The 23601-nt window shown below is 42.9% G+C and overlaps 2 protein-coding genes across 2 annotated transcripts in view; one reads left to right on the top strand and one right to left on the bottom strand.

Moving 5' to 3' along the window:
• Positions 1-4898, top strand: part of LOC139459170 (valine--tRNA ligase-like) — a 40840-nt gene extending 35942 nt beyond the window's left edge. The window contains exons 23-25 of the mRNA XM_071240624.1: positions 325-500; positions 3229-3363; positions 4220-4898. Coding sequence (XP_071096725.1) covers positions 325-500; positions 3229-3363; positions 4220-4288 — 380 coding nt within the window. The 3' untranslated portion in view covers positions 4289-4898. The remainder of the gene's footprint in view (positions 1-324; positions 501-3228; positions 3364-4219) is intronic.
• Positions 4899-21090: 16192 nt separating this feature from the next.
• Positions 21091-23246, bottom strand: LOC139458612 (uncharacterized). The gene is made up of 2 exons (XM_071240035.1): positions 23172-23246; positions 21091-22647 (listed from the first exon to the last, which is right to left on the bottom strand). Exons 1-2 carry the CDS (start codon positions 23244-23246, stop codon positions 21091-21093), a joined length of 1632 nt encoding a protein of 543 aa, XP_071096136.1.
• Between the last annotated feature and the right edge of the window lie 355 nt (positions 23247-23601).

Consider the following 23601-nt stretch of genomic DNA (forward strand, 5'->3'; position numbering starts at 1 on the left):
CGGGTGTGCATTTCATGGTGCTCAGAGACGAAAACAATAAAATATATGACCTATATTATTTCAAATTATTTCTGCCTGTCTATGTTTGTTTTTGAGATAAGGAATGAGTGAGGGAGTTGGGTTCAGCACCGCTTTGACAGTTTTCCAGTTACATGATAGCATGTCAGCTTATTTTTGAAGGAAAGCCCAAAGTGATTGAGATACAGAAATCAGATAGGCTTCTCTGAATGTTACACGGGTTTGTACCTAGAATGTAGGTACTTATTGGTGGGTAGAAGACTTCAACTAGTCCACCACTGGTAATAGCTTCACTATTTGCTGCAGATTTCCTGACGTGTACAGACTCAAGCCAGAGAGGTCAGTTGTCAGACTTCAGACTCAGCCTCCAGACACTGTCCAGGGCTAGTGACTTCAGTGTGATGTCTGACGGCCAGGGAGTGCCAGACGGATGTCTGCAGATACAGGTGTCAGACACATGCAGTCTGTCTGTAGTACTGAAGGTGGGTAACAGGAGGACACTCTTCTTCAGCTGGTCTCATCCAGGGCTGTTCCACAAGGGGATTTAGTGCCTCAATATCTTAACTCCAGACCCCAGATGCACTTGCAAAAAGTTATCTTTGTGCTAGAACTGTTGTAAATCTATGTTAATATAAAGTCTCCCAGATTGGATTCTAGGACCTGCTCCACAAATCGTAGGTCTAAGTTAAATTCTGTGACTTATGATCGATCGGCTTAGCGCTCAGGGCCCTGCTCCACAAAGTGATCGTAGTGCTAGAACTGTTGTAAATCTATGTTAATATATAGTCTCCCAGATTGGATTCTAGGACCTGCTCCACAAATCGTAGGTCTAAGTTAAATTCTGTGACTTATGATCGGCTTAGCACTCAGGGCCCTGCTCCACAAAGTGATCGTAGTGCAAGAACTGTTGTAAATCTATGTTAATATATAGTCCCCCAGATTGGATTCTAGGACCTGCTCCACAAATCGTAGGTCTATGTTAAAGTGTGTGACTTATGATCGGCTTAGCGCTCTGAGGCCTGCTCCACAAAGTGATCGTAGTGTTACGACTATCGTAAGTCTATGCTATGGTATAGGAGTTACGATGGTCTTAGCGATACAATCGCTCAGTGGAACGGCCCTGGTCAGAATAGTTCCCCATTAACCCATGCTTTTCTCCCAGTGGGGTTTCCGGGTCAGAATATGTGTCCATTAACCCATGCTTGTCTCTCCATGTTCGGTTTCGGGTCAGAATAGGTCTCATTATCAAAATGCATGTCTCCCAGTGGAGTTTCAGGGTCAGAATACGTCCCCAGTACCTATGCTTGTCTCCCAGTGGCGATTCCAGGTCAGAATACTTCCTCACTACCCAGTGCTTGTCTCCCAGTGGCGATTCCAGGTCAGAATACTTCCTCACTACCCAGTGCTTGTCTCCCAGTGGGGATTCACACTCAGAATTGGTCCCCTGTACCCCTTGCTTGTCTCCCAGTGGTGATTCCAGGTCAGAATAGATCTTCAGTACTCATGTTGATTACAAGATCTGACAAAAAACAGACCTTGTGGTATCACAGAGGATCTTGCATCTGGTTTCAGTAGCAGGTTTGTCATTGCTCGTAATATCAATCACTAGTTTGCTGGGTCCAGTCTCGATTATTTACCAGCTGCTGTGGTGTTGCTGGATTAGAGTGTTTGCTGTTTAAACCTGCAATCAGCTATATGATGGCAGTCTGGGAACAGTCCAGTGATTGACATCATGAGCATTGATCTACGCAATGATCACACAATCCTTCAGTCACCATTTGTGACAAGTATGTTTTGCTGGAGACCAGTTCCAACCCAGGTAGGGTGGTATGGCAGCCTAGTGGTTAAAGTGATCACTCATCATGCTGAAGACCCGGGTTCGATTCCTCACATGGGTACAATGTGTGAAGCTCATTTCTGGTCTCCCCTGCTGTTATATTGCTAGAATGTTGCTAAAAGAGGCGTAAAACAGTACTCACTCACTTACACAGGTCCTCACGGGGATGCAGCTGGAATTCTGCTGTCTGATTCAGTCACAGCATCCACTTATTGCAGAGGCTGTTATGTGTTATGGTTTATTGAATTTTGCTGACCTAGTAGCTGGGTAGGTCGAAATAGAAGTCAAAGGTCATTTTTTTTCAGCTAAAAAATATGGGTCAGACATTTATATTGAGCTATATTTCCACACCACATGGGGGCATGCTCAAAGCACTACATTATTATTACCCCAGTCGAGGGATAAGTGTGCCCTCGATTTCATACTCAGCTCCCTTGGAAGTATGCAACCCAAGCTGCCAGTGAGGCACTAGAAGGTTAGCAGTCATATTACCATCTCATCCTAACAGGTACCCATTCACTGCTGGGTTAACAGTAGGGCTGGGACGATACACCAACTGTGCGATCTGATACATATCACAATACTTGTATGTGCTCGTATCTGTGGTGCATAACCCATATTTTTCATAGACAGGATATTCAAATATATGGCACACTGAGTATTTACAGTTGGCAGTGTCAAGTATGGTGCAATGGATGAAAATATTGACTTTTTCACTACTAAATTTCATTACTATTAAGGGTTTGGTGTAACATTTATTAAAGAATACATTTAAGGTAAGAAACGATGCTTTGTACTTAGTGTGCAACTGTGGTCGATACTTGTATCGGTAAGTGAAATATCGCGATGCATCGGTGTATCGACCCACCACTAGTAAAAAGAGGGATGTTTTTACTGACAAACTGTTCTACAGACATAAAAGCTTGTTCTGCTTAAAGTTAAGGATGTTTGCTAGTTTTACAGTTTCATATGTGTGTATTGTTTGCTTCTGTCGAAAAAATACTTTGCTCACACTAAGTCAGTCTTTAATTCAAATGATGTCTGCAGTGACCGGAGGCCATGCATTGTATACTTCTCATGACATGACAGATCAACAAGAGTAATATGAAAGAATAGAGCGTTCTTTAACTTTTTTTAGTAGTATATATACAATTCTTTTGAACAGTTATAAATTAAGGTCTTAACAGATACTTTTTGTTAGATATTTGTTTTTGTACTTTTGGTATTCTTCGTATCCATCAACCATGTATAAAAAATAGCTTCATTTGTTGCTTATTGGGGGTTTTGGTTCAGGTTGGTCAATTCTATGAAACCAAGATATGTGAAAAAGGAGTTGAAGCTCGCAATGCAAGTGTTGTTTTCTTTAAACACAGGATGTCATCAATCCACATGAGCAGCTGCCCAAGCTGAGAAACAGACAGAGTAAATTTGAGAGCGATTTGGAGCGTGTGAACATCGGGATGAGTCGGACGGAAGACAAACTCGTGACTCATAAGATGTTAGAAAAGGTGAGGCAATAGGGAATACTTGGTCAGTTTCTGCAGGATTCCAGGATTCCAGAGTTACAAAATTAACATAATTCCATGTAATTCCATTTTTTGAAGAATATTTGCAGAATCTTCTTTTTTGTGTTATCAGTTCAACAATACAGCTGTTATAATTAAATGTTTAACTGTAACTAATGTTATATTTGGGATAACACTTTCTTAGTAAAGTACAGATTCTAGTACTTTTTTGGGTTGAATCCCGTCCGGGATTTGAACCCACACCTGCCAGGGTGAGGCACCTAATCGCCAGCACACAAAGTCAGCGATCTAACCCACTCAGCCACCGAGCCTTCCACAAAAATGGAAGTCCGACAATTGGTAGTCTAGATCACGTACTTTGAGTACCCCCCTGACAAGTGTAAATTGGCACGGCTCCCATGGCCGAAAGCTATGAATACACAATGCCATTTAGAAAGTGGTCAAATGTAACTAATGTTATATTTGGGATAACACTTTCTTAGTAAAGTATAGATTCTAGTACTTTTTTGGGTTGGCTGAGTGGGTTAGATCGCTGACTTTGTGTGCTGGCGATTAGGTGCCTCACCCTGGCAGGTGTGGGTTCGAATCCCGGACGGGACTCAACCCAAAAAAGTACTAGAATCTGTACTTTACTAAGAAAGTGTTATCCCAAATATAACATTAGTTACATTTGACCACTTTCTAAATGGAATTGTGTATTCATAATTAAATGTTGATAGATATCACACAAAAATTTAAATGAAAACAAAAACAATATTTACACTAAGTCACAAGTAAAGAAGTCCCAAAGATAATGTTTGGGTCTTTAATAAATGGAGCTATTATTGTTTATTTTCAGAGTGGAAAGTTGAAAGCTGAGATTGAAAAGATCAAGATCTATATTTCTGCTGTAGAGAATCTACGATGACAAAACATGACAAGACCTTGAACATTCTTACATCACATCCTGATAAATTATTTGTGGCAAAACCAGATTCTCATGAGAGTCACAGGCTCCATCTTGATTATCATCCTCAGTTATCCAGGGTATTTTATCCCTACTCAGTCATGATATAAACCCTGGACGCGTTTGACCCCAGAGCCTTTTTTGGAGTCTGGTTAAAATGACATAGGTGGAGATTACGTGCTCCACTGACCACCTTGTGCTGTCTCAGAGCTGCAGTTATATTTACTAAATAACCATCAGTGAAAAGCAGTTTTCTTGATGATGAAGTTGTTATCTATAGAATTATAAAGGATCTATCAGTTGTTATTGATATATAGTAGGCCAGTTTAATAAATTCTCTAAATATTGTAAATTGAATGGCCTAAGAACAAAGGACACCAATTTGTCTGCCATGTAGTGTCATGGAAAGATATGTAAATAAATTGCAAGTGATTCCATGTTATTGATTTGCTAACAAAGCCATTATCAACAAACTGAAAAACTATAGACCATGCCCTCTAGTGGACTGCTGTTTCCTTTATGCTGATAATAGAGTGGGAATTGCTTTATTGCACTATATTGTTGTGTACATGTTTTGTGTGTTACTGAATAAACAATGAAATCTATATTGTTATTATTGTTGACTTGTATATTAATAAGAACTAACTTCAATATTCATTTGCATTTATGGAGGCATGAATGTAAAAACAATGTGTACACTTTGTGTAAATCTGCCTACAGCATACACATCGTTGTTTATGTTTATACCTCCATAAACACAAAGATATATGGTCAGTCTGCCAGTTCTTAAATAGATTTGTAAACTGCAAGTGTATGTTCCAATAATTGTGAAGATCCGGGGTAGAATAGGTTTTCAGCAACCCATGCTTGCCGCAAAAGGTGACTATGCTTGTGGGAAGAGGCGATTAACGGGATCTGGTGGTCAGGCTCGCTGACTTGGTTGATGCATGTCATCGATGGATCGATGATGGATCGATGCTCATGATGTTACTCACTGGATTGTCCAGGTTCGATTATTTACAGACCGCCGTCATATAGCTGGAATAATTCTGAGTGCGGCATTAAACAACAAACAAACACACAAATCCAATAATTGTTCCACTTAGTTTCTTTCACCATCATTGTAACATGAAACGAATATACTGCTGATACATCAACATAATAATTGATTTCCTTAATTAATGCATATTTCAGTTCATTCAGTGTTGATTTATTGATGGCTTATAACAACATATATGCCTTGATAATGATTATTCCCCGGGTAATATTTGCATGAAATCATTTCTGAATAAGAACATACATATTACAAAGGCGGATCCTGCATTTTTAAAAGGGAGGGGTAAAAAATATAAAAAATGTCAAAATCCTCTCCCATCGAGTGTGCGTGGGTGTAGGGAGGATCTACAACATGCTACAATTGTTTTTCAAAACTGAGGTCCGGATCTCCTGGACCCCCTCTCTGGATCACACTCATTCCTGAAGGGAAGATGGAACGCAAGTAGTTGTCTGCCCCAGGATTCTAAGGCGGTGCAACTTGTTTTGTAGAGTTGCGTCCCTTGAGCACCCTAAAAACTTTAACCTATTATTGTGGGTTCGAATCCTGGTTCATCCCGATTATGTTTCTAGGTTTATCAGCAGCACATAGACCGACGGAAATGAATAAGAGAACACTTAGTTTTAGACAGTGAAATTATATGCTATCATGACTCTTCTCTACCAAATAGGCGTTGGAAACAATGCACACAAACACACTTCAACATTTCATTCTGACAGTGTTGAATTTGCAATTTTAAATGTCTACTTTTCAACGTTGCTATGTTAAAATAATTTATGCAAAATGGTTTCTTACCATTCAACTTGAATTAATATCCCTGTCAAGAGTATAGACTACAGATGTAAATTTCCTGTCCTGATTGTCAAGCCACTTGTATTACTGCGCTGCCACAGGGCCTGGAAGATGCATTACAAGGATTTCTTGTGAATATTTTATGTCCGTTTCAGTTACCTTTGTCAGCTGTGATACGTATGTAATGTTTTAAAAAGGGAAAATTAAGTTAAGAACATCCACACCTCGGTATATCGGCCAATAAGGAAACAGTCGACGAATCTGTATGGGCACTGTCCGATGCATTTCGAAAAGTATACATGACCCCGTAAAGATCCGGGTTAGAATAGATCTTCAACAACCCATTCTTGCCACAAAAGGCGACTATGCTTGTCGTTAGAGGCCACCAACTTGATCGGGTGGTCAGTCTCGCTAACTTGGTTAATGCGTGGCATCGATCCCAATCCATGATCATGATGTCAATCACTGGATTGTCTGGACCAGACTATATTATTTACAGACCGGTGTCATATAGCTTGAATATTGCTGATTGAAGTTCTAGCCTTGTTGAAACTTGACAAATGTTTCCTTTCTCTGCTGACAGATTTCTCCTTGTGTTGGTAGGGTTGAGAAAGCTGGCTACATAGATCTGAAATTGGGTGTTAAGACAATGTCTAAGCCCCGTTGTTCAGTGCTGTTGGGAATAGTGAGCGAATGAGTGAGTATGGTTTTACGCCGTTTTAAGCACTATTCCAGATGTATCACGGCTGGGAACACCAGAAATGACTGTAGAAAATAATTTCACTCTCGGACAAGTACTTTGAGTCTCTCTGACCCGTGAAGATCCGGGTAGAATAGGTCTTCAGCAACCCAGGCTTGCCGTAACAGGCGACCAACGGGGTCGGGTGGTCAGACTTGCTGACTTGGTTGATGCATGTCATCGTATCCCAATTATGTCGATCGATGCTCATGATGTCAATCACTGGATTGTCTGGTCCAGACTCGATTATTTCAGACCGCCGTCATATAGCTGGAATATTGCTGAGTGCGGCGTTAACAAACAAACAAACAAACGATCTTAGAGTCTCTGACCTTGAAGGGGTTAATGGCCCTCTGAAATTTAGGCCGAGTTGAAGCATTGTGAACAACACACATTTCGTTACCGGTTCAAGTGGGTTAAAGTTTCAGGTTTGGTAACTTTTAAATCTGAGTCTTTTTGTGTTTTGGGGCATGTTCCAACATATGCACTGAACCACTAATTGAACACATTTGTAGCTCACCTTAACCAAATGTTAGCGTTAGCTGTTAGTATGTTATCCGTCCGTCGCATGTTTATTGTAAACTAAACGCGGTTTAAGATCCTATCAATGTTTATATTAACATATCTTCCCGAGGCAAGCGTGCCCAGTAGCCTATATCAAAGCCTAGTTTCCACAGCGAATTGGACTTCTCCCAGGAAGCGCTGCCTAGGCAAACCCACCGAGAACTTTTCAGAGAATTTGAAGACTCCCAAACACTGCATCCTTCTGCATTACCCAGATTGTCAGAAGGGCTGTATTCCTGGCAGCAAACCCGGGTACTCTCCCAATGTCAGTCAACAGATTGAGAGGTACCAAACCTAAGGCAACGAGAACAATGTGGAAGTTCGACAACTTGGTACTTGGGATGCAAGCGTGACATTTCGAAAGCGAGGTCCGCATATTTGCCACGTTTTTCCTGAATCTTGTCAATCACTTTAGTGTCAAAAGGGACAGAAAATTCAATATAAATGAATTCATTGGATTTATCAAAAAGGACAAGATCAGGTTTGTTGGCCTGGATAGGTCTGAGGCTGTATACGGGCCTATTCCAATTTTGTATTTGTCATTTTCCATGACGCCCTCTACATATTCTGGGTCGTACCATGGATGGACCTGTGTCAAAACCATAAGCATGGCGAGGACGGTAATAAAATAATCGAGCCACTCCATCATGTCGCTTAAGATACCGTGTTTGTGCCAAAGCTGGGCATCCATTGACAATGTGTTTGACAGTCTCATTAAATGCATTGCATATTATACACTTCATATTTACATTTTGATGCAAAATCACACATTGACGGTTTTGATTGGGAAGTGACTGGTCCTTAGCAGCAAACAGAAAGCCTACTGTTTCACTTTTCAGGCCAGTCGACTTAATCCAAGCGAAGGACTCTGCAGTGGTACCGGTCGTTCAGATAGCCTCTCCTTGGGCCAATTTGATATACCACTTTCATTTCTCTTCAGCAGTACAGAACCATCAACACTGACATTTTGTATTATTATTTTTCTTTATTTATTTTTTTCTTTATTCATCTATTATTACTATTTTTTTATATTTTACTTTACTTTATTATTATTATTTTTATTTTTTTTAGTGTTTGTGTGTGTGTGTGTGGAGGAGGGGGAGGGGGGGGGGGGGCGGTGTGGGGGGTGTTTTCTTTATTTTAAGAAAACTACCGAGCTATGGTGATACGGTTAAGATAGGCCGCAAAGTCTCAGTAATCTATTACTAATATGCCCCCTGAAACATCTGATGGATGGAAGACGATGTCGGTGGTTGGCAGTCTAGTGGTTAATGAGTTAGTGGTCCCCACCCATACTTGTCACAAGAGGCGAGTAAAATGGGGATCAGGTGAGTGAGTGAGTACTGTTTAACGCCGCTTTCAACAGTATTTCAGTTATAACACGAGGTGTTGGCTTACTGGGGCAGGAAAGCCCCATGTGATGCAGGTCTCAGGCGTTTACTACTTTGGATAAACCCAAGGATATGGTGCTGACAAACCTAGAAATATTATCTGGGGAACCGGGATTCGAACCCACGACCATAGGTTTCTGGCGTGCACAAATGACACAACTAAGTGGTATATGGTGATATGATTGCGTGTTAACGCTGCTCATGATTCAAGTCACTAGATTGCTTGGTCCAGAACCGATTTTGGTGAGTGAGTGAGTTGGTTTTAACGCCGCTTTTAACAGTATTCCAGTTATATCACGGTGTGTCAGCTTAATGTGGGAGGAAAGCCCCAAGTGATGCAGGTCTCAAACGTTTACCGCTTTGGTGAAACTCAGGAGCACGGGTATGGTGCTGACAAACCTAGAAACATAATAGGGGCGAACCAGGATTCGAACCCACAATCAGAGATTTCTGGCGTGCCCAGGGGACGCAACTCTGCACAGCGAATCGCGGCGCTTTAGACGACTGGGCCACTCGTGCCCCCAGAACCGATTTTACTGCCAAAATCTCGCGTTCTCGCGATCTCGCATTCTCGTCGCTGTATAAGTGCAATGATCTTTTCATGATCTTGATCGCGACGTTAAACCCCATTTCACCTCGCCTCACAAAATGTAAGCCAGGTGAGCTACAGAGCACGGTTATAAAAAAGGTTTTCATACATTTTAACACGCCATATCAAATTTCAACATTGAGAGTCACAGACAAGACTCTGCCTGCTGTGAAATTGCATAGCACTGCGTAACTCATGTGCATAATTGCACGTCTTGTCAGAACTAACGCCCAACTCGATTAATGATTATGCACAATGTACCGCCAAGAAATGCAGTGTCACACAATGGTTAGTTTTTTCTTTGTTTGCCAGAACGTCTTTGTTGTTCACACCACACTCAACAATATAACGGTAATCTGTAAATAATCGACTCTGAACCAGCCAATCAAGTGATTGACATCATGAGCGTCGATCTGTGCAATTGGGAACCGATGACATGCATCAACAACATCAGCCATCGTGACCACCCGATCCCGTTAACTGTGTCTACCAAGCATGGGTTACTGAAGGTCAATCTAACCTGGATCTTCACGGCGACTATGGACAGAATTAAACTTTCAATTTACAGGTTTTTTTTGTATTACCACCGTGCCGGAAAATCACACATACAAAACAAATCATATATTAATACGCTTCCCGAACCAGACAAGTGATACATGCTCATCGACCTATAATAGTTCAAAGCGATGTAGTCACCTATCCATGAAGGTGTCACCACCCCACCCCCTCCTTGAATCCCCCAAACCATCTCTTGTATTTTACTCCAAATTTCATTGCTCAGCCCTGAATTCCGAATACAGTAAACTACGGTTATAACGAACTCGAAGGGACCCATATTTTAGTTCGTAATAACCGTAGTTCGTTATAAGCATATATACAGCATTTATACAACAAATGGTCGGGACTAAAAAATATGTTCGTTATATCAATTCTTTCGTTATAAGCGTGTTCGTTATAAACGTAGTTTACTGTACTACTTAACGCAAATCTTAAAAAGAGAACATGGTTCGATTTGAAGTTAAATTACAGAAAAAAACATGGACAAAACATGATATGAAGGATTTTGTTACGTACACAGTTCTATTGTTTTTAAATTTTGAATCAGCGTACAAAATACGATTTTTATTTGCGCCCCGCGTCCCGAATACCTTTTAAATAAATTCCGAATCAAGCGTACCAAAAGGGGGTTGGCAGTCTCATATATGGCTTTGCTAGGAACCAATCAGCGGGAGCCTATGTGAATGATACGTGAAGAAGATCCGGGGTCTTCAGCAAGCCATGCTTGTCGCAAGAGGCGACTAAAGGGATCGCTGACTTGGTTGATTCATGTCATCGTGTCCCAATTGCGTGGATCGATGCTCATGATGTCAATCACTGGGTTGTCTGGTCCAGACTCGATTATTTACAGACCTCCGTCATATAGCTGGAATATTGCTCAGTGCGGCGTTAAACAAACAAACAAACAAACAAACAACACAAAGCATTCCTGTAATATTTCACGAAGCGTGAACAAATAGATAATTTAAAATTAAATCAAGTTTTAAAAATATTAAACATTATCGAAGAGTCCAATTATATGTATAAAAAATTACCACCGACCGAAGGTTTTAAAGACAAAAACATCCGAAAACCAACTCGTACAAAGAATTGGCCTTAATCTCACCACGGTCTATTGCTCTGCTCAGTCTGAGATCATTTACAATGTTTCCGTTGTTTCTCAGCAACGAGACAATCCGCTCTCCTGCTGAGCCCCCGTAACAAAATTATATGTCATGGCGTAAGCCTTCACACACGTTAACACCCAAATGATAACAATGGCACGATATGGTAACTATGTTTAATTACAGTTGGCTCACACAACCATAATGTTTTTTGAGGATTATTCATATCAGCGCTTCAAGACGGATAATTATATCTCTGAACGGATAAGCCTCTTTCACACACTATATAAATCAGAACTTCCATCATCTTCGAGGGGGCCCAGTCGTCTAAGGCGTCGCGATTCGCTGTGCAGAGTTGCGTCCCTTGGGCACGCCATAAACCTATAGAAGTGGTAAACGTCCGAGACCTAGATCACTTCGGGACTTCCTCCCACATTAAGCTGACACGCCGTGATATAACTGGAATAATGTTAAAAGTGGCGTTAAACCCAACTCACTCACTCACTCACTCAATCATCTTCGACCGCCTCCGTGGTCTAGTGGTATGTAGCGGCCATAAAATTTCCGAGTCGGACGCCTTGTCCATATGTAGCAGGACGTGGAGTCATCCCACAGATGACATCCTTACCTTGGCAGAGTACAGGTATGGTACAGCGTCTGCCCGCATTCGTGACCAACTCGTGTTATTCCGGGACAAGCCGAATAGCGACTAAAGTACTCACGAAAATGAAAAAAACCTGTTTTTCTCAATTTAAAAATCGACACAAAGTGTTACGTAGCTGTAAATACGAAATAACAAAACAACTCGAAAAGTACTAGTCTGGATTTGCAAGTTTGATGTCAGTGAACAATACTAAATGTACTTTACAGGAGGTAATTTGTCGGCATTTTCAACATTCAAAAATAAAACTAAGTCCAAATTGACATAGCAGAAACAGACTATAGGCATTATGCACCTGTTCTCACCTGTCGCCACCTGTCGTGTGTACTTTAGTGCACCTCTCATAGCTGTTTTAGCAACCGGGTTCCGCCTTAGAGATCTGTATGTTCAGGCAGTTTGTTAACACTGTCAAACTTCACACGATAGCACGGCAATTTTGTAAACTACGAGGGGTGTTCATTAAAGATTTCCCCTAAACCACTTAGGTTTGTGTAATGATACATGTATCTATGGGTTATGTCTGAATTTGCAGCACCGAACTATTAATCTTACCACTTTTACAGGTGTTTTGATCGAGTAGGGTATGACAATGGAGCCAGTAGAATACCGAGCAGTGATTAGTTTTTTTTATATTTGAAAGGTCGCACACCAAAAGAAACTTTCGATGAAATGAAAGCAACTTATGGGGAAGATGCCCCATCATATGACGTTGTTAAACACTGGCATCGCCAGTTCAAGTGTGGTCGGACATCTGTGGAAACAGCTGCCATTCCTGGTCGCCCCCATTCAGCCATTGATGAGGACACTTTCCATCAAATGGAGACCGCCATTTTGGCAGAACGACGTATAACTGTTCGCCAGTTAGCACAAGATGTCAAGATCAGTGTAGGGTCTGCGGAAAAAATCATCCATGACATTTTGAACATGCATAAGGTGTCTGCACGATGGATTCCCAGGTTGCTCACACCTTTCCAAAAGCAGGAACGAGTCAATTGCTCAAAGGATCTTTTGGACATGTGCTAAAAATACCAGGCAAACTTTTTTGACAGACTTATCCCACAGGATGAAACATGGGTCCATCACTATGATCCTGAGACTAAAGTTCAGTCGATGCAATGGAAGCATGTGGAGACACCACCCCCAAAGAAGGCACGTGTCCAACTTTCTGCAGGCAAGGTCATGCTCACGGTGTTTTGGGACCAGCACGGAGTAGTGATAATGTATTTCTTGGCAAAGGGTACCACAATTACAGGAGCTTATTAGGCTTCACTGCTGCGGAAATTGCGGGACGCTATCAAGCTTACGAGGCGTGGCATGCTGACCAAGGGTGTCCGTCTCCTGCAAGACAATGCTCCAGTACACAACTATCATGTTGCCCAGACAGGAGCGCGGTCCTGTGGCTATGAAATCCTTCCACATCCTCCTTACTCTCCTGACCTTGCACCATCTGCCATCTAACTTCAACCTCTTTCCAAACATGAAGTCATTTTTGAAGGGAAAACGTTTCACAGATGATGAAACACTGATTTCGGAAGTCTAGTCCTGGTTTGAGACGCAAAATGAGGGCTTTTACAAGCGAGTGAGTGAGTGAGTTAACATTTAACGTCACATCGGCAGTATTTCAGCCATATCGTGACGAGAAGTACATTAATAATAAAGAAATGTATACAATATAAAAAGCTGTCAACGATGGACAGTAAAATTACTAGAATATCACAGATTAATATGTAAAACTAGCATACAACTATAAAAGATATATATAACGGTACAATATAAAAAAGGGCTATAGATCGCCAGCAGCTGAAGGTAGATCACCATGCCAGGGTCCATGGGGACTTACAGTACTTTTGCTACCAGCATGGACCCCAGCCGGATTTACATCATCCCTTCCTCTGTTGGCGATTAATGACAAATGTAGCCAGAATAAATGAACATATATTCTACGATTAAAATTGTGGTGAAAAAACATTACTTTGAATGAGGTGGTCTGACATACCCTCTCAGGGGGACAATCATTTTACACTACTTCAACCCCCATCAAGGGTAAAGCCACAAACAATCTCAGTTAACAATTTTTCCGCTACCAATACTTAAATATGTATTATTTACAGAACATAGCATCAAAATTTATGTAATAATTCTATTTCGTTTAAAAACCCAATAATTAAATGACTACTCACGTGATTAAAAAGGTCCTTTAGCGATGAAACTTTGAAATACTTATCCCTTGTGATGGAAAAATCAACACAGTCAAGCAGGACATGCTTGACTGTGATTCTTTCATCACAAGGGATGCAAAATGGAGGATCTTCACCTTTTAAAATATATTCATGAGTGTACCTTGAATGGCCAATACGACATCGTCTTAAAATGACCTCTTCGAATCTGGACTGACAACCCAAGTAGGTGTAACCGATATTTGCTTTTATTGCATGTAATTTATTTACACCCACTTGGGTGTCCCACTTCTACTGCATCAGATCTTTGATGTAAGATCTAATGACAGGTTTATGATCACTGTATGGTAGCAGAAGTGGTGTCACAGATTTGTTAAGAGCTGCTTTTGCAGCAGCATCAGCCATTGTATTACCAACAATTCCAACATGGCTGGGTAACCAACAAAAAACGATGTCATATTGGCCAGTCGCAAGATCATTAAATAACTCAAGAATTTCAATTAAAAATGGATGCTTACATGACATATTTTTAATAGCCTGAAGGCACGAAAGAGAATCTGAAAAAATAATGAAGTCTTTGTATTTGGATTTGTTCTTGATATATTTTAGTGCTGTTAAAATTGCGTGCGCTTCTGCTGTGAAGATGGAACTATGATCGGGTAATCGTGAAGATACTGTTCTGGATCCAATGATGGTGGCACTAGCAACTGCGCCACCATCCTTGGATCCATCTGTAAATATAGATTTATATGTGTCATAAGTGTTTCTTAATTGATTGTATTCTTGTTTATAAATGAGTGGATTTGTATCAGATTTCTTAAGTTTAGTTAATGTGAGGTCTACAGTTGGTCTTACCATCTGCCAAGGAGGCGATGAAAAAAGTTTTGTGGGAGCTATATCCTGAAAGTTAATGTTCGCAGCAGAAACGACTGATTTAATTCTTATTCCTAGGGGTGGAACAAGAGATGTTTTCTTATTGTAAATATCTTCGTACAGAGGATTAAATACGCAATTAAAGGCTGGATTTGACTGATTGGAATATAATTTAGTAATGTATTGTAAAGAAAGTTTCAAACGGCGTTGTTTTAGAGATGGCTCATCCGGCTCAACAGATCGACTTGGAATAGGAGAAGTGCGAAAGGCTCCAAGGCAAATCCTCAGTCCTTGGTGATGGATAGTATCAAGTTTTTTTAAATTACTTTTACAGGCTCCACCATAGACGATGGAGCCATAATCTATTTTGGAACGGATCAGTGACCTGTATAAGTGTAGGAGGGTAGTCTGATCCCCTCCCCACTTGGAATTAGAAACAACTTTCAACAAATCGAGTGCTTTCAGGCATTTAGCTTTAAGAGATTTAATGTGTGGTAAGAAAGTTAAATGGCTATCAAAGATGAGTCCCAAGAATTTGGCCTCTTTAACAACTTTGATAGGGGTGCCATTCAAAAATAATTCAGGGTCTTTATGCGGTTTATATTTTCTGCAGAAGTGTATACAGTTAGTTTTAGACATAGAAAATTTGAACCCGTTTTCGAGAGACCATTTATGAATTTTATTGAGACAGATTTGTAACTGCCTCTCTATGGTATGCATATTTTTACCACAACAAGATGCATTAAAATCATCCACGAATAGTGATCCATCCACTGAATTACTTAAAACCTTGGACAGACTATTAATTTTAATACTAAACAAGGTGACAGACAAGATACTGCCTTGTGGGACACCCTGATCCTGATTATAATGGTCAGACAGGGTGGAACCCACTCGAACTTGAAATTGTCTGTCTGTTAAAAATTGTGATATAAAATGAGGCAAACGGCCTCTCAAACCAAAATCATGTAAATCCTTTAGAATGCCATGCTTCCAAGTAGTATCGTAGGCTTTCTCAAGATCAAAGAAAATTGATACTACGTGTTGTTTGTTTACAATAGCATTTTTTACAAAGGATTCTAATCGTACTAAATGGTCGATAGTACTTCTATTTTTTCGGAAACCACATTGGATATTTGTTATTAGATTATTGGTTTCCAGATACCAAATTAATCTATTATTAACCATTCGTTCCATGGTTTTACATACGCAGCTTGTTAAGGATATAGGACGATAGTTAGAGGGATCTGTATGATCCCGGCCAGGCTTCGGTATTGGGACTACAATCGCATTATGCCATGAAGTAGGAAAATTCCCTGATGTCCATATTTGATCAAATATGTCTAAAAGTGTCTCAAGACAAGATTCTGGTAAATGTTTTAAAAGCTGGTAATGAATGTTATCAGCTCCTGTTGCTGTGTCATGAGCTTGTCCAAGGGCGGTATGTAGCTCATGTAATGAGAAGACTTCATTATAGTCTTCACCATTATCAGAAGAGAAATTAACTTTTATCTTTTCCTGTTGTTTCTTAAATTTTTGAAACTCCGGGACATAATTAGATGTTGAAGAATGTTTCGCTAACGTTTCTCCAAGTTTATTTGCAATATCAGTTTTATCCGTTAATAACGTGTCACCTTCCTTAAGATGGTGAACAGATGATTTTGAACCTTTGCCTTTTAGTCTTTGCACCATATTCCACACCTTGGAAATGGGCGTGCGGGAATTTATTTTGGAGACATAGTTCCTCCAAGACTGACGCTTATTTTGTTTGAAAGCACGTCGTGCCTTGGCATTGGTAATTTTGACCTTATCTAGGTTATGGACTGTAGGATGGCGGCGGAAATACTTTTCCGTTTTTTTCCTATATTTTCGTGCCTGTTTGCATTCGTTGTTAAACCATGGTTTACGAATATGTGGAATTACAGAGGACTTTGGAATTGCTGCATCAGCAATTTCATTCAGCAAGTCCGAAAACAACTGTATCGGATCTTGAACCAGTTGAAAGATGTCAGGTGTTAATGTTTCAGTGGATAATAATTCATATAAAGACCAATCAGCTTTTGTAAAATTCCACCGTGTTGTTGGTGGACGATCAGTAGGGTTAACAGTTTTAAGGATGGTAGGGAAATGGTCACTCCCACAAAGGTCATCATGAACTGACCATTCAAATTCGTTGTAAAGATTTGAATCTGTGATGGAGAGATCTAGTGCTGAATATGTTCCTGTAGCAGGATGTAAATAAGTGTTTGAATCGTCATTAAAAAGGCAGAGATTGTTGTCCGAAATAAAGTCTTCGAGCACTTTTCCCTTTCTGTTAGTATTTGGACTTCCCCATAGAGGGTTATGCCCATTTAGATCGCCCATGATGATACAGGGCTTTGGTAACTGATCATAAAGATTCTGAAGATCAGCCTGCTGAAGAGTAGTCGAAGGAGGAATATATAAGGAGCACAAAGTAAGTGCAATGTGCAAGGTAAGTCGGACAGCTACAGCTTGAAGATTTGTATTGAGGGGAACAGAGCTATGGATGATACCTTGCCTGATCAATAAAGTAGAACCTCCAGTAGCTTTATCACCAGGAGGTGAAAACGAATGATAGCAATTATATTGCCGTAAATCAAATATATCGTTGTGCTTAAGATAAGTCTCTTGGAGACACACTGCTGATGGTGTAAAGTCCTGAATTATCAATTGTATCTCATTAAAATTTTTCCTGAGTCCTCTGCAATTCCATTGAATCAAATGAGGCGATTGAGTCATGGCGGCTCAATGGGTGACCTCACACGCGAGCGTGAAGAACTCCTAGCACTGGCCTGGGAAGATGGAGTTACCTCCATATCCAAAGGTCCAAAGGAGTTATGGACAGGCACCTCTGAAGGAGAGTGTGTCCTAAGATGTTGTCTATTTAGCCGCTTTCTTTCTGTCTTTGACATGTGAATATTTCCTGGTTTGTCAATAACTGGTAAAGCTTGTGAATCAGTCTGTGATCCTGAAGATGATGTAATGGGCTGACAATCTGATTTTTTGGGCTGAGTGACTGATGTTGTTTCTACTGGTTGATCAGAGTGAACCCATGTCAACGCAGTCTGACATTCGATTGATGGAGTGGAAACAGAGCGTGACACTACAGCAGAATAAGTTGTAGTTGAAGTTAACTGGTTATTAACTTGGTTACTGACTTGCTTCTTAGCTTCCAGATATGAAATATTGTTGTTGTGTTTTAATTTCAATATCTGTGACTCAGTTTGCCATACAGGACAGGACTTTGACCAAGCTTCATGTTGGCCACTACAGTTGATACACTTGGCATCTGCCCTACATTCGGTGCTGTCATGTTTACCACCACAACGCTGGCAAACATGAGGTCGATCACAAGATTTGGAACCATGGCCAAACCTTTGGCAAGTATAACATCGAAGTGGATTGGGGACATACACCTCCACCCCGATGTTAACATAACCAGCTTTAATTGAACGAGGAATGGTTGTTCGATCAAAAGTGAAAAGATAGGTGTTCAGGGGAGTGATAACACCATTGATTTTTTTTGTAAAACGTTTTGCAGCTGTCACTGCTTGATCCTTCAACTCTGTGACGATTTCTTGTTCTGACATGTCAGAAAGGCATCGAGCTCTGTCACGAACAATGCCTCGACTGGAGTTTAAAGTCTTATGTGCTGAAACAGCAACCTCAACATTAGCAAACTGACTGATGGACAACAGATTCAGAGATTGCTGCTTCTTCACACATTCAACAAGAATGGAACCACTACGGAGTCGCGTTACATTTTTCACTTCTCCACAATGTCCGTTTATAGCTTTTGAGATAGCGAATGGGTTGAGTTTTATAGGTTGTTTGTCAGCAGCCTCGATCACCAGGAATCGGGCCCATGAATCATATTTGTTGGGAATGTTCCCAGAATCATCATCTTCAAGACGTCTTTTTTTGTCATTGCGAATAGAACCAGGTTGTTGGGTAGACATAGTGAAAGAAAGGTGTTTCAGCATACCTGCTCCCCACCCACCATGGAGTGTCAACAAGGACAGTGTTGTAGCGCATCGGATGTCCAGCATGCAAACACCAGGGATACAGGGATGTAATACTCCAGAAAATATGACTTGAATAGCTATATTTATCTACCAGATGTAGTGCCAGGCAGGTTCAGTCCATGACAAGAAACTGGAGACATACAGAATACAGAGGTCAACATCACCAGATTGGCCCATGAGCCACCGCCTTCTGGCGTAAGACTCTAGGCAATTTATTCCATCAAAAATTGGTAATTCATACAAAGTATGCATGTCCAAGACCAAATATACATCATAATACAACACAGGAGTGCATATACAATATTACGCACAGGGCCTGGCATGACCAGCCGATTGATAAGACCGGGCCCATCTTACCACCCGTCTAGGCGAAGTAAGGGTCGAAGTAGTGTGTTGGGCAAAGGAACACAGTTCCAGGAACCAGTGCCCTCAACTACCAGACTCCCGTCCTCCGCCGACACAGGGACGCAACCCACGGCAAACAGGTTGCCCATTTTAGTCGCCTCATACGACCAGCAATGGGAGGCTGTGGAATTATTCTGCCCCGGTTCCACACGGGGGAAGAGCGATTAGCGTTACCCAGCACTCACCACGAGGAGGTTGCTCTTCACGAGTGCCTTTTACAAGCGAGGTCTCCATAGTTGCATAAAGCGATGGGAGAAGTGAGTAACTCTTGGTTGTTCCTATGTGGAGAAAGACTAATACCTATGCCAAGTTTCATTCCACTAGGTCCATCGGAAGTGGGTCAGGGGAAATCTTTAATGAACACCACTTGTAACATGAGGTGGGAACCCCTAAAGAAAACTGAGCAAGCCTTGCAGAAATGTCGTTCTACACCGCACTTCACTATAATGATATCGCTCATTGTGACGCAAAAGAATGTCGAACAAAGAATAGTGAGTGAGTTAAAATTTAACGTCACATCGGCAGTATTTCAGTCATATCGTGACGAGGTACAAAGAATAGTAAGTGTAAGTTTAGATTTATTCTCATTCTGCGAAAGAATGCGTCGAAATCGTATGTAGAAAATAAAATGTCTGAAACAGACATTAACCAATGGAAAGTAGTTTCTTTTGAACGTATTGACGGAGAATATTTTTGCGGAATGATTTCGGAATCTTATAATTTGGGGATCCAGAAAGTTTCCTGAAACAATTTGTTTGAAATGTACAAAGATTGGCCTTTCACTTAATGAATCCACCCCTTGAAAAACGTAAAATGAATGTTACGTGACAATCCCTTAGTTGTGACAGATGCATGTAAATTTACAGACTTGCCCCCTTTTGCCGTGCCAGGATTCACATATTCACCTCGGATATAATCCTGGCTTGGCTTGGCTTGTTGAGGTGAGGTGAGGTGAGGTGAGGTGAGGTGGGGTTTAACGTCGCGTCCAAGATTATTGCACTTATATAGCGACGTGCATGCACGTTTATGTGTGTGTGGCTGCTTGTACTAGTCCGGACTGAGGCCGATTTATTGTGCTAGCACACTGAGATACCATGCCGCACTCAGACACAGTATACTGACTCCGAGCCGACCAGTCCTTGTTTTAGCCCCTTAATGCCTTAGAGGTTAAGGTGTTCGCTTGTCACGCCAAAGACCAGAGTTCAATTCTCCATATTGGTACAATATGAGAAGCCCATTTCTGGTGTCCCCAGCGTTGATATTAATGGAATATTGCTAAAAGCGACGAAAACAAAATTCACTCACTCCTACGCAGTCAGCAGTATTATATTGTATCGGGTGGCCTAAAAATGATCGAGTGGACCAGGCCAACCAGTGACTGAAAACACGAGAAACAATGTATTCAATGGACTGCGGTGTAAAACAACATTAGCTCACTCACTTAAACTTTAAGAAGGCTACCCAGTGCATGACAGCATGCGCAACGATACGGCTCTAAAAAGAGAGGGATACAAGGATACTTACTCTACCCTGTATTCCCCACGGGGTGCGATGTGTGATGCAGGTATGTGAAACTATAGCGCTATGGTAATTTGAATGTAATGTTAGTGTGTGTGTAAGTGTGTGTGTGTGTGTGTGTGTGTGTGTGTGTGTGTGTGTTTGTGTGTGTGCTATAACGTCTCCACGTATCGGAATAAAATATCTGATTTTAATGATGTTGACTTCGTTGACACTGTCTACCAAGTCACATGACCTGACCACCCCTCCATTTAGCCTATGACAAGCATTGTTAGTTCGCTGGGGACTAATTCTTACCCGGAACACCCAGGCATTTCCCGCTGCCCGAGCCCGACAAGTGATGGGGTGCTGGGGACTGACGGGATGGAGCGGTGGGGACTGACGGGGTGGGGTGGTGGGGACTGACGGGGTGGGGTGGCGGGGACTGACGGGGTGGAGTGGTGGGGACTGACGGGGTGGAGCAGTGGGGACTGAGTGGGTGGGGTGGTGGGGACTGACGGGGTGGAGCGGTGGGGACTGACGGGGTGGAGTGGTGGGGACTGACGGGGTGGGGTGGCGGGGACTGACGGGGTGGAATGGGGGGGACTGACGGGATGGAGCGGTGGGGACTGACGGGGTGGAGTGGTGGGGACTGACGGGGTGGAGTGGTGGGGACTGACGGGGTGGAATGGTGGGGACTGACGGGGTGGAGCGGTGGGGACTGACGGGGTGGAATGGTGGGGACTGACGGGGTGGAGCGGTGGGGACTGACGGGGTGGGGTGGTGGGGACTGACGGGGTGGGGTGGTGGGGACTGACGGGGTGGGGTGGTGGGGACTGACGGGGTGGAGCGGTGGGGACTGACGGGGTGGAGCGGTGGGGACTGACGGGGTGGAGTGGTGGGGACTGACAGGATGAGGCGGTGGGGACTGACGGGGTGGGATGCTGGGGACTGACAGGATGAGGCGGTGGGGACTGACGGGGTGGGATGCTGGGGACTGACAGGATGAGGCGGTGGGGACTGACGGGGTGGGATGCTGGGGACTGACAGGATGAGGCGGTGGGGACTGACGGGGTGGGATGCTGGGGACTGACAGGATGAGGCGGTGGGGACTGACGGGGTGGAATGGTGGGGACTGACAGGGTGGAATGGTGGGGACTGACAGGATGTGGCGGTGGGGACTGACGGGGTGGGATGCTGGGGACTGACGGGGTGGAATGGTGGGGACTGACGAGGTGGAGCGGTGGGGACTGACGGGGTGGGGTGGTGGGGACTGACGGGGTGGGGTGGTTGGGACTGACGGGATGGAGTGGTGGGGACTGACAGGATGAGGTGGTGGGGACTGACAGGATGGAGTGGTGGGAACTGACAGGATGAGGTGGTGGGGACTGACGAGGTGGAGTGGTGGGGACTGACAGGGTGGAATGGTGGGGACTGACAGGATGAGGTGGTGGGGACTGACAGGGTGGAGTGCTGTGGAATGACGGGGTGGAGTGGTGGGGACTGACGGGGTTGGGTCCTGGGGACTGACGGGGTGGGGTGGTGGGGACTGACGGGGTGGAGTGGTGGGGACTGACGGGGTTGGGTCCTGGGGACTGACGGGGTGGGGTGGTGGGGACTGACGGGGTGGAGTGGTGGGGACTGACGGGGTGGAGTGGTGGGGACTGACGGGGTTGGGTCCTGGGGACTGACGGGGTGGGGTGGTGGGGACTGACGGGGTGGGGTGGTGGGGACTGACGGGGTGGAGTGCTGTGGACTGACGGGGTGAGGTGGTGGGAACTGACGGGGTTTGGTGCTGTTGACTGACGGGGTGGGGTGGTGGGGACTGACGGGGTGGAGTGGTGGGGACTAACGGGGTTGGGTGCTGGGGACTGACGAGGTGGGGTGGTTAAAGATCATCCATGGTCACGGACTTGCTCATGTTTTATAGCGTTTATCCACAAATTCGAAACGTCAACCCTTCATGCTCATTTCATGAAATCACATTTACAACAATATTCAGACGTTTTGCGTCCCTCGATCGTTCTGAGGCTCACACTAAGTGCTGACATGTATTAAATATACTTACACGCTACGCTATAACTGAGTGAGCAATATTCCAGCAATACCACGGCGGGGGTCACCAGAAAGGGTCCTCACACATTGTACCCATACGGGAAATCGAACCAGGGTCTTCAGCGTGACGAGCGAACGCTTTAACCACAAGCCTAACCCACCGCCCCGCGCTATAATTGAAATACAGTTCAGTGGCGTTAAACCAAACTCACTCACTCACATGACATACATTCTCTGATTCTGGACTTGGGGTGTCAGCACATTTTCGACTTCGTTAGCGACTGACATTTTTCATTTCTGCCCCCGACTCAACGCTGGTATCCCGTCTTAAGATGCCTACCTCGCGGACATTCACATGTTCGTTGATTCTGGTCTGCGATGCACAAAGCTGCAAAGGCACTTTAGGGTAACACATATTTGTTTCGAGCTAAATTATTTTGCAAAAGATTTATCAAGGTTTCATGCACGATAATTTAAGACTGCAACGCAACTACTTTTGTCCACAACGTGTCCCTTGATTATAATGTGTGTGTCCACATAGTGAAAGTACCCCACTGAGAATCTTGAGAAGTGAAAGTATTTTTAAACATTCGCTTTGTGAGCATTTGACAACTCGCATCCTATTTTTGAGTGATACTTTCAACAGCTTGTTATGCAAGGGCGGATCCAGCATTTTTATCATTCCCCATATAATTTTACTGCCTACAACATAGAATAATTGGTTTTCAAAAGGTGGGAGGATCCGGACCCCCACCACCACCCTCACCCCC

This window comes from Haliotis cracherodii, unplaced genomic scaffold (assembly GCF_022045235.1).
Source record: "Haliotis cracherodii isolate W230 unplaced genomic scaffold, xgHalCrac1.p SCAF_13, whole genome shotgun sequence".
Lineage (NCBI taxonomy): Eukaryota > Metazoa > Mollusca > Gastropoda > Lepetellida > Haliotidae > Haliotis > Haliotis cracherodii.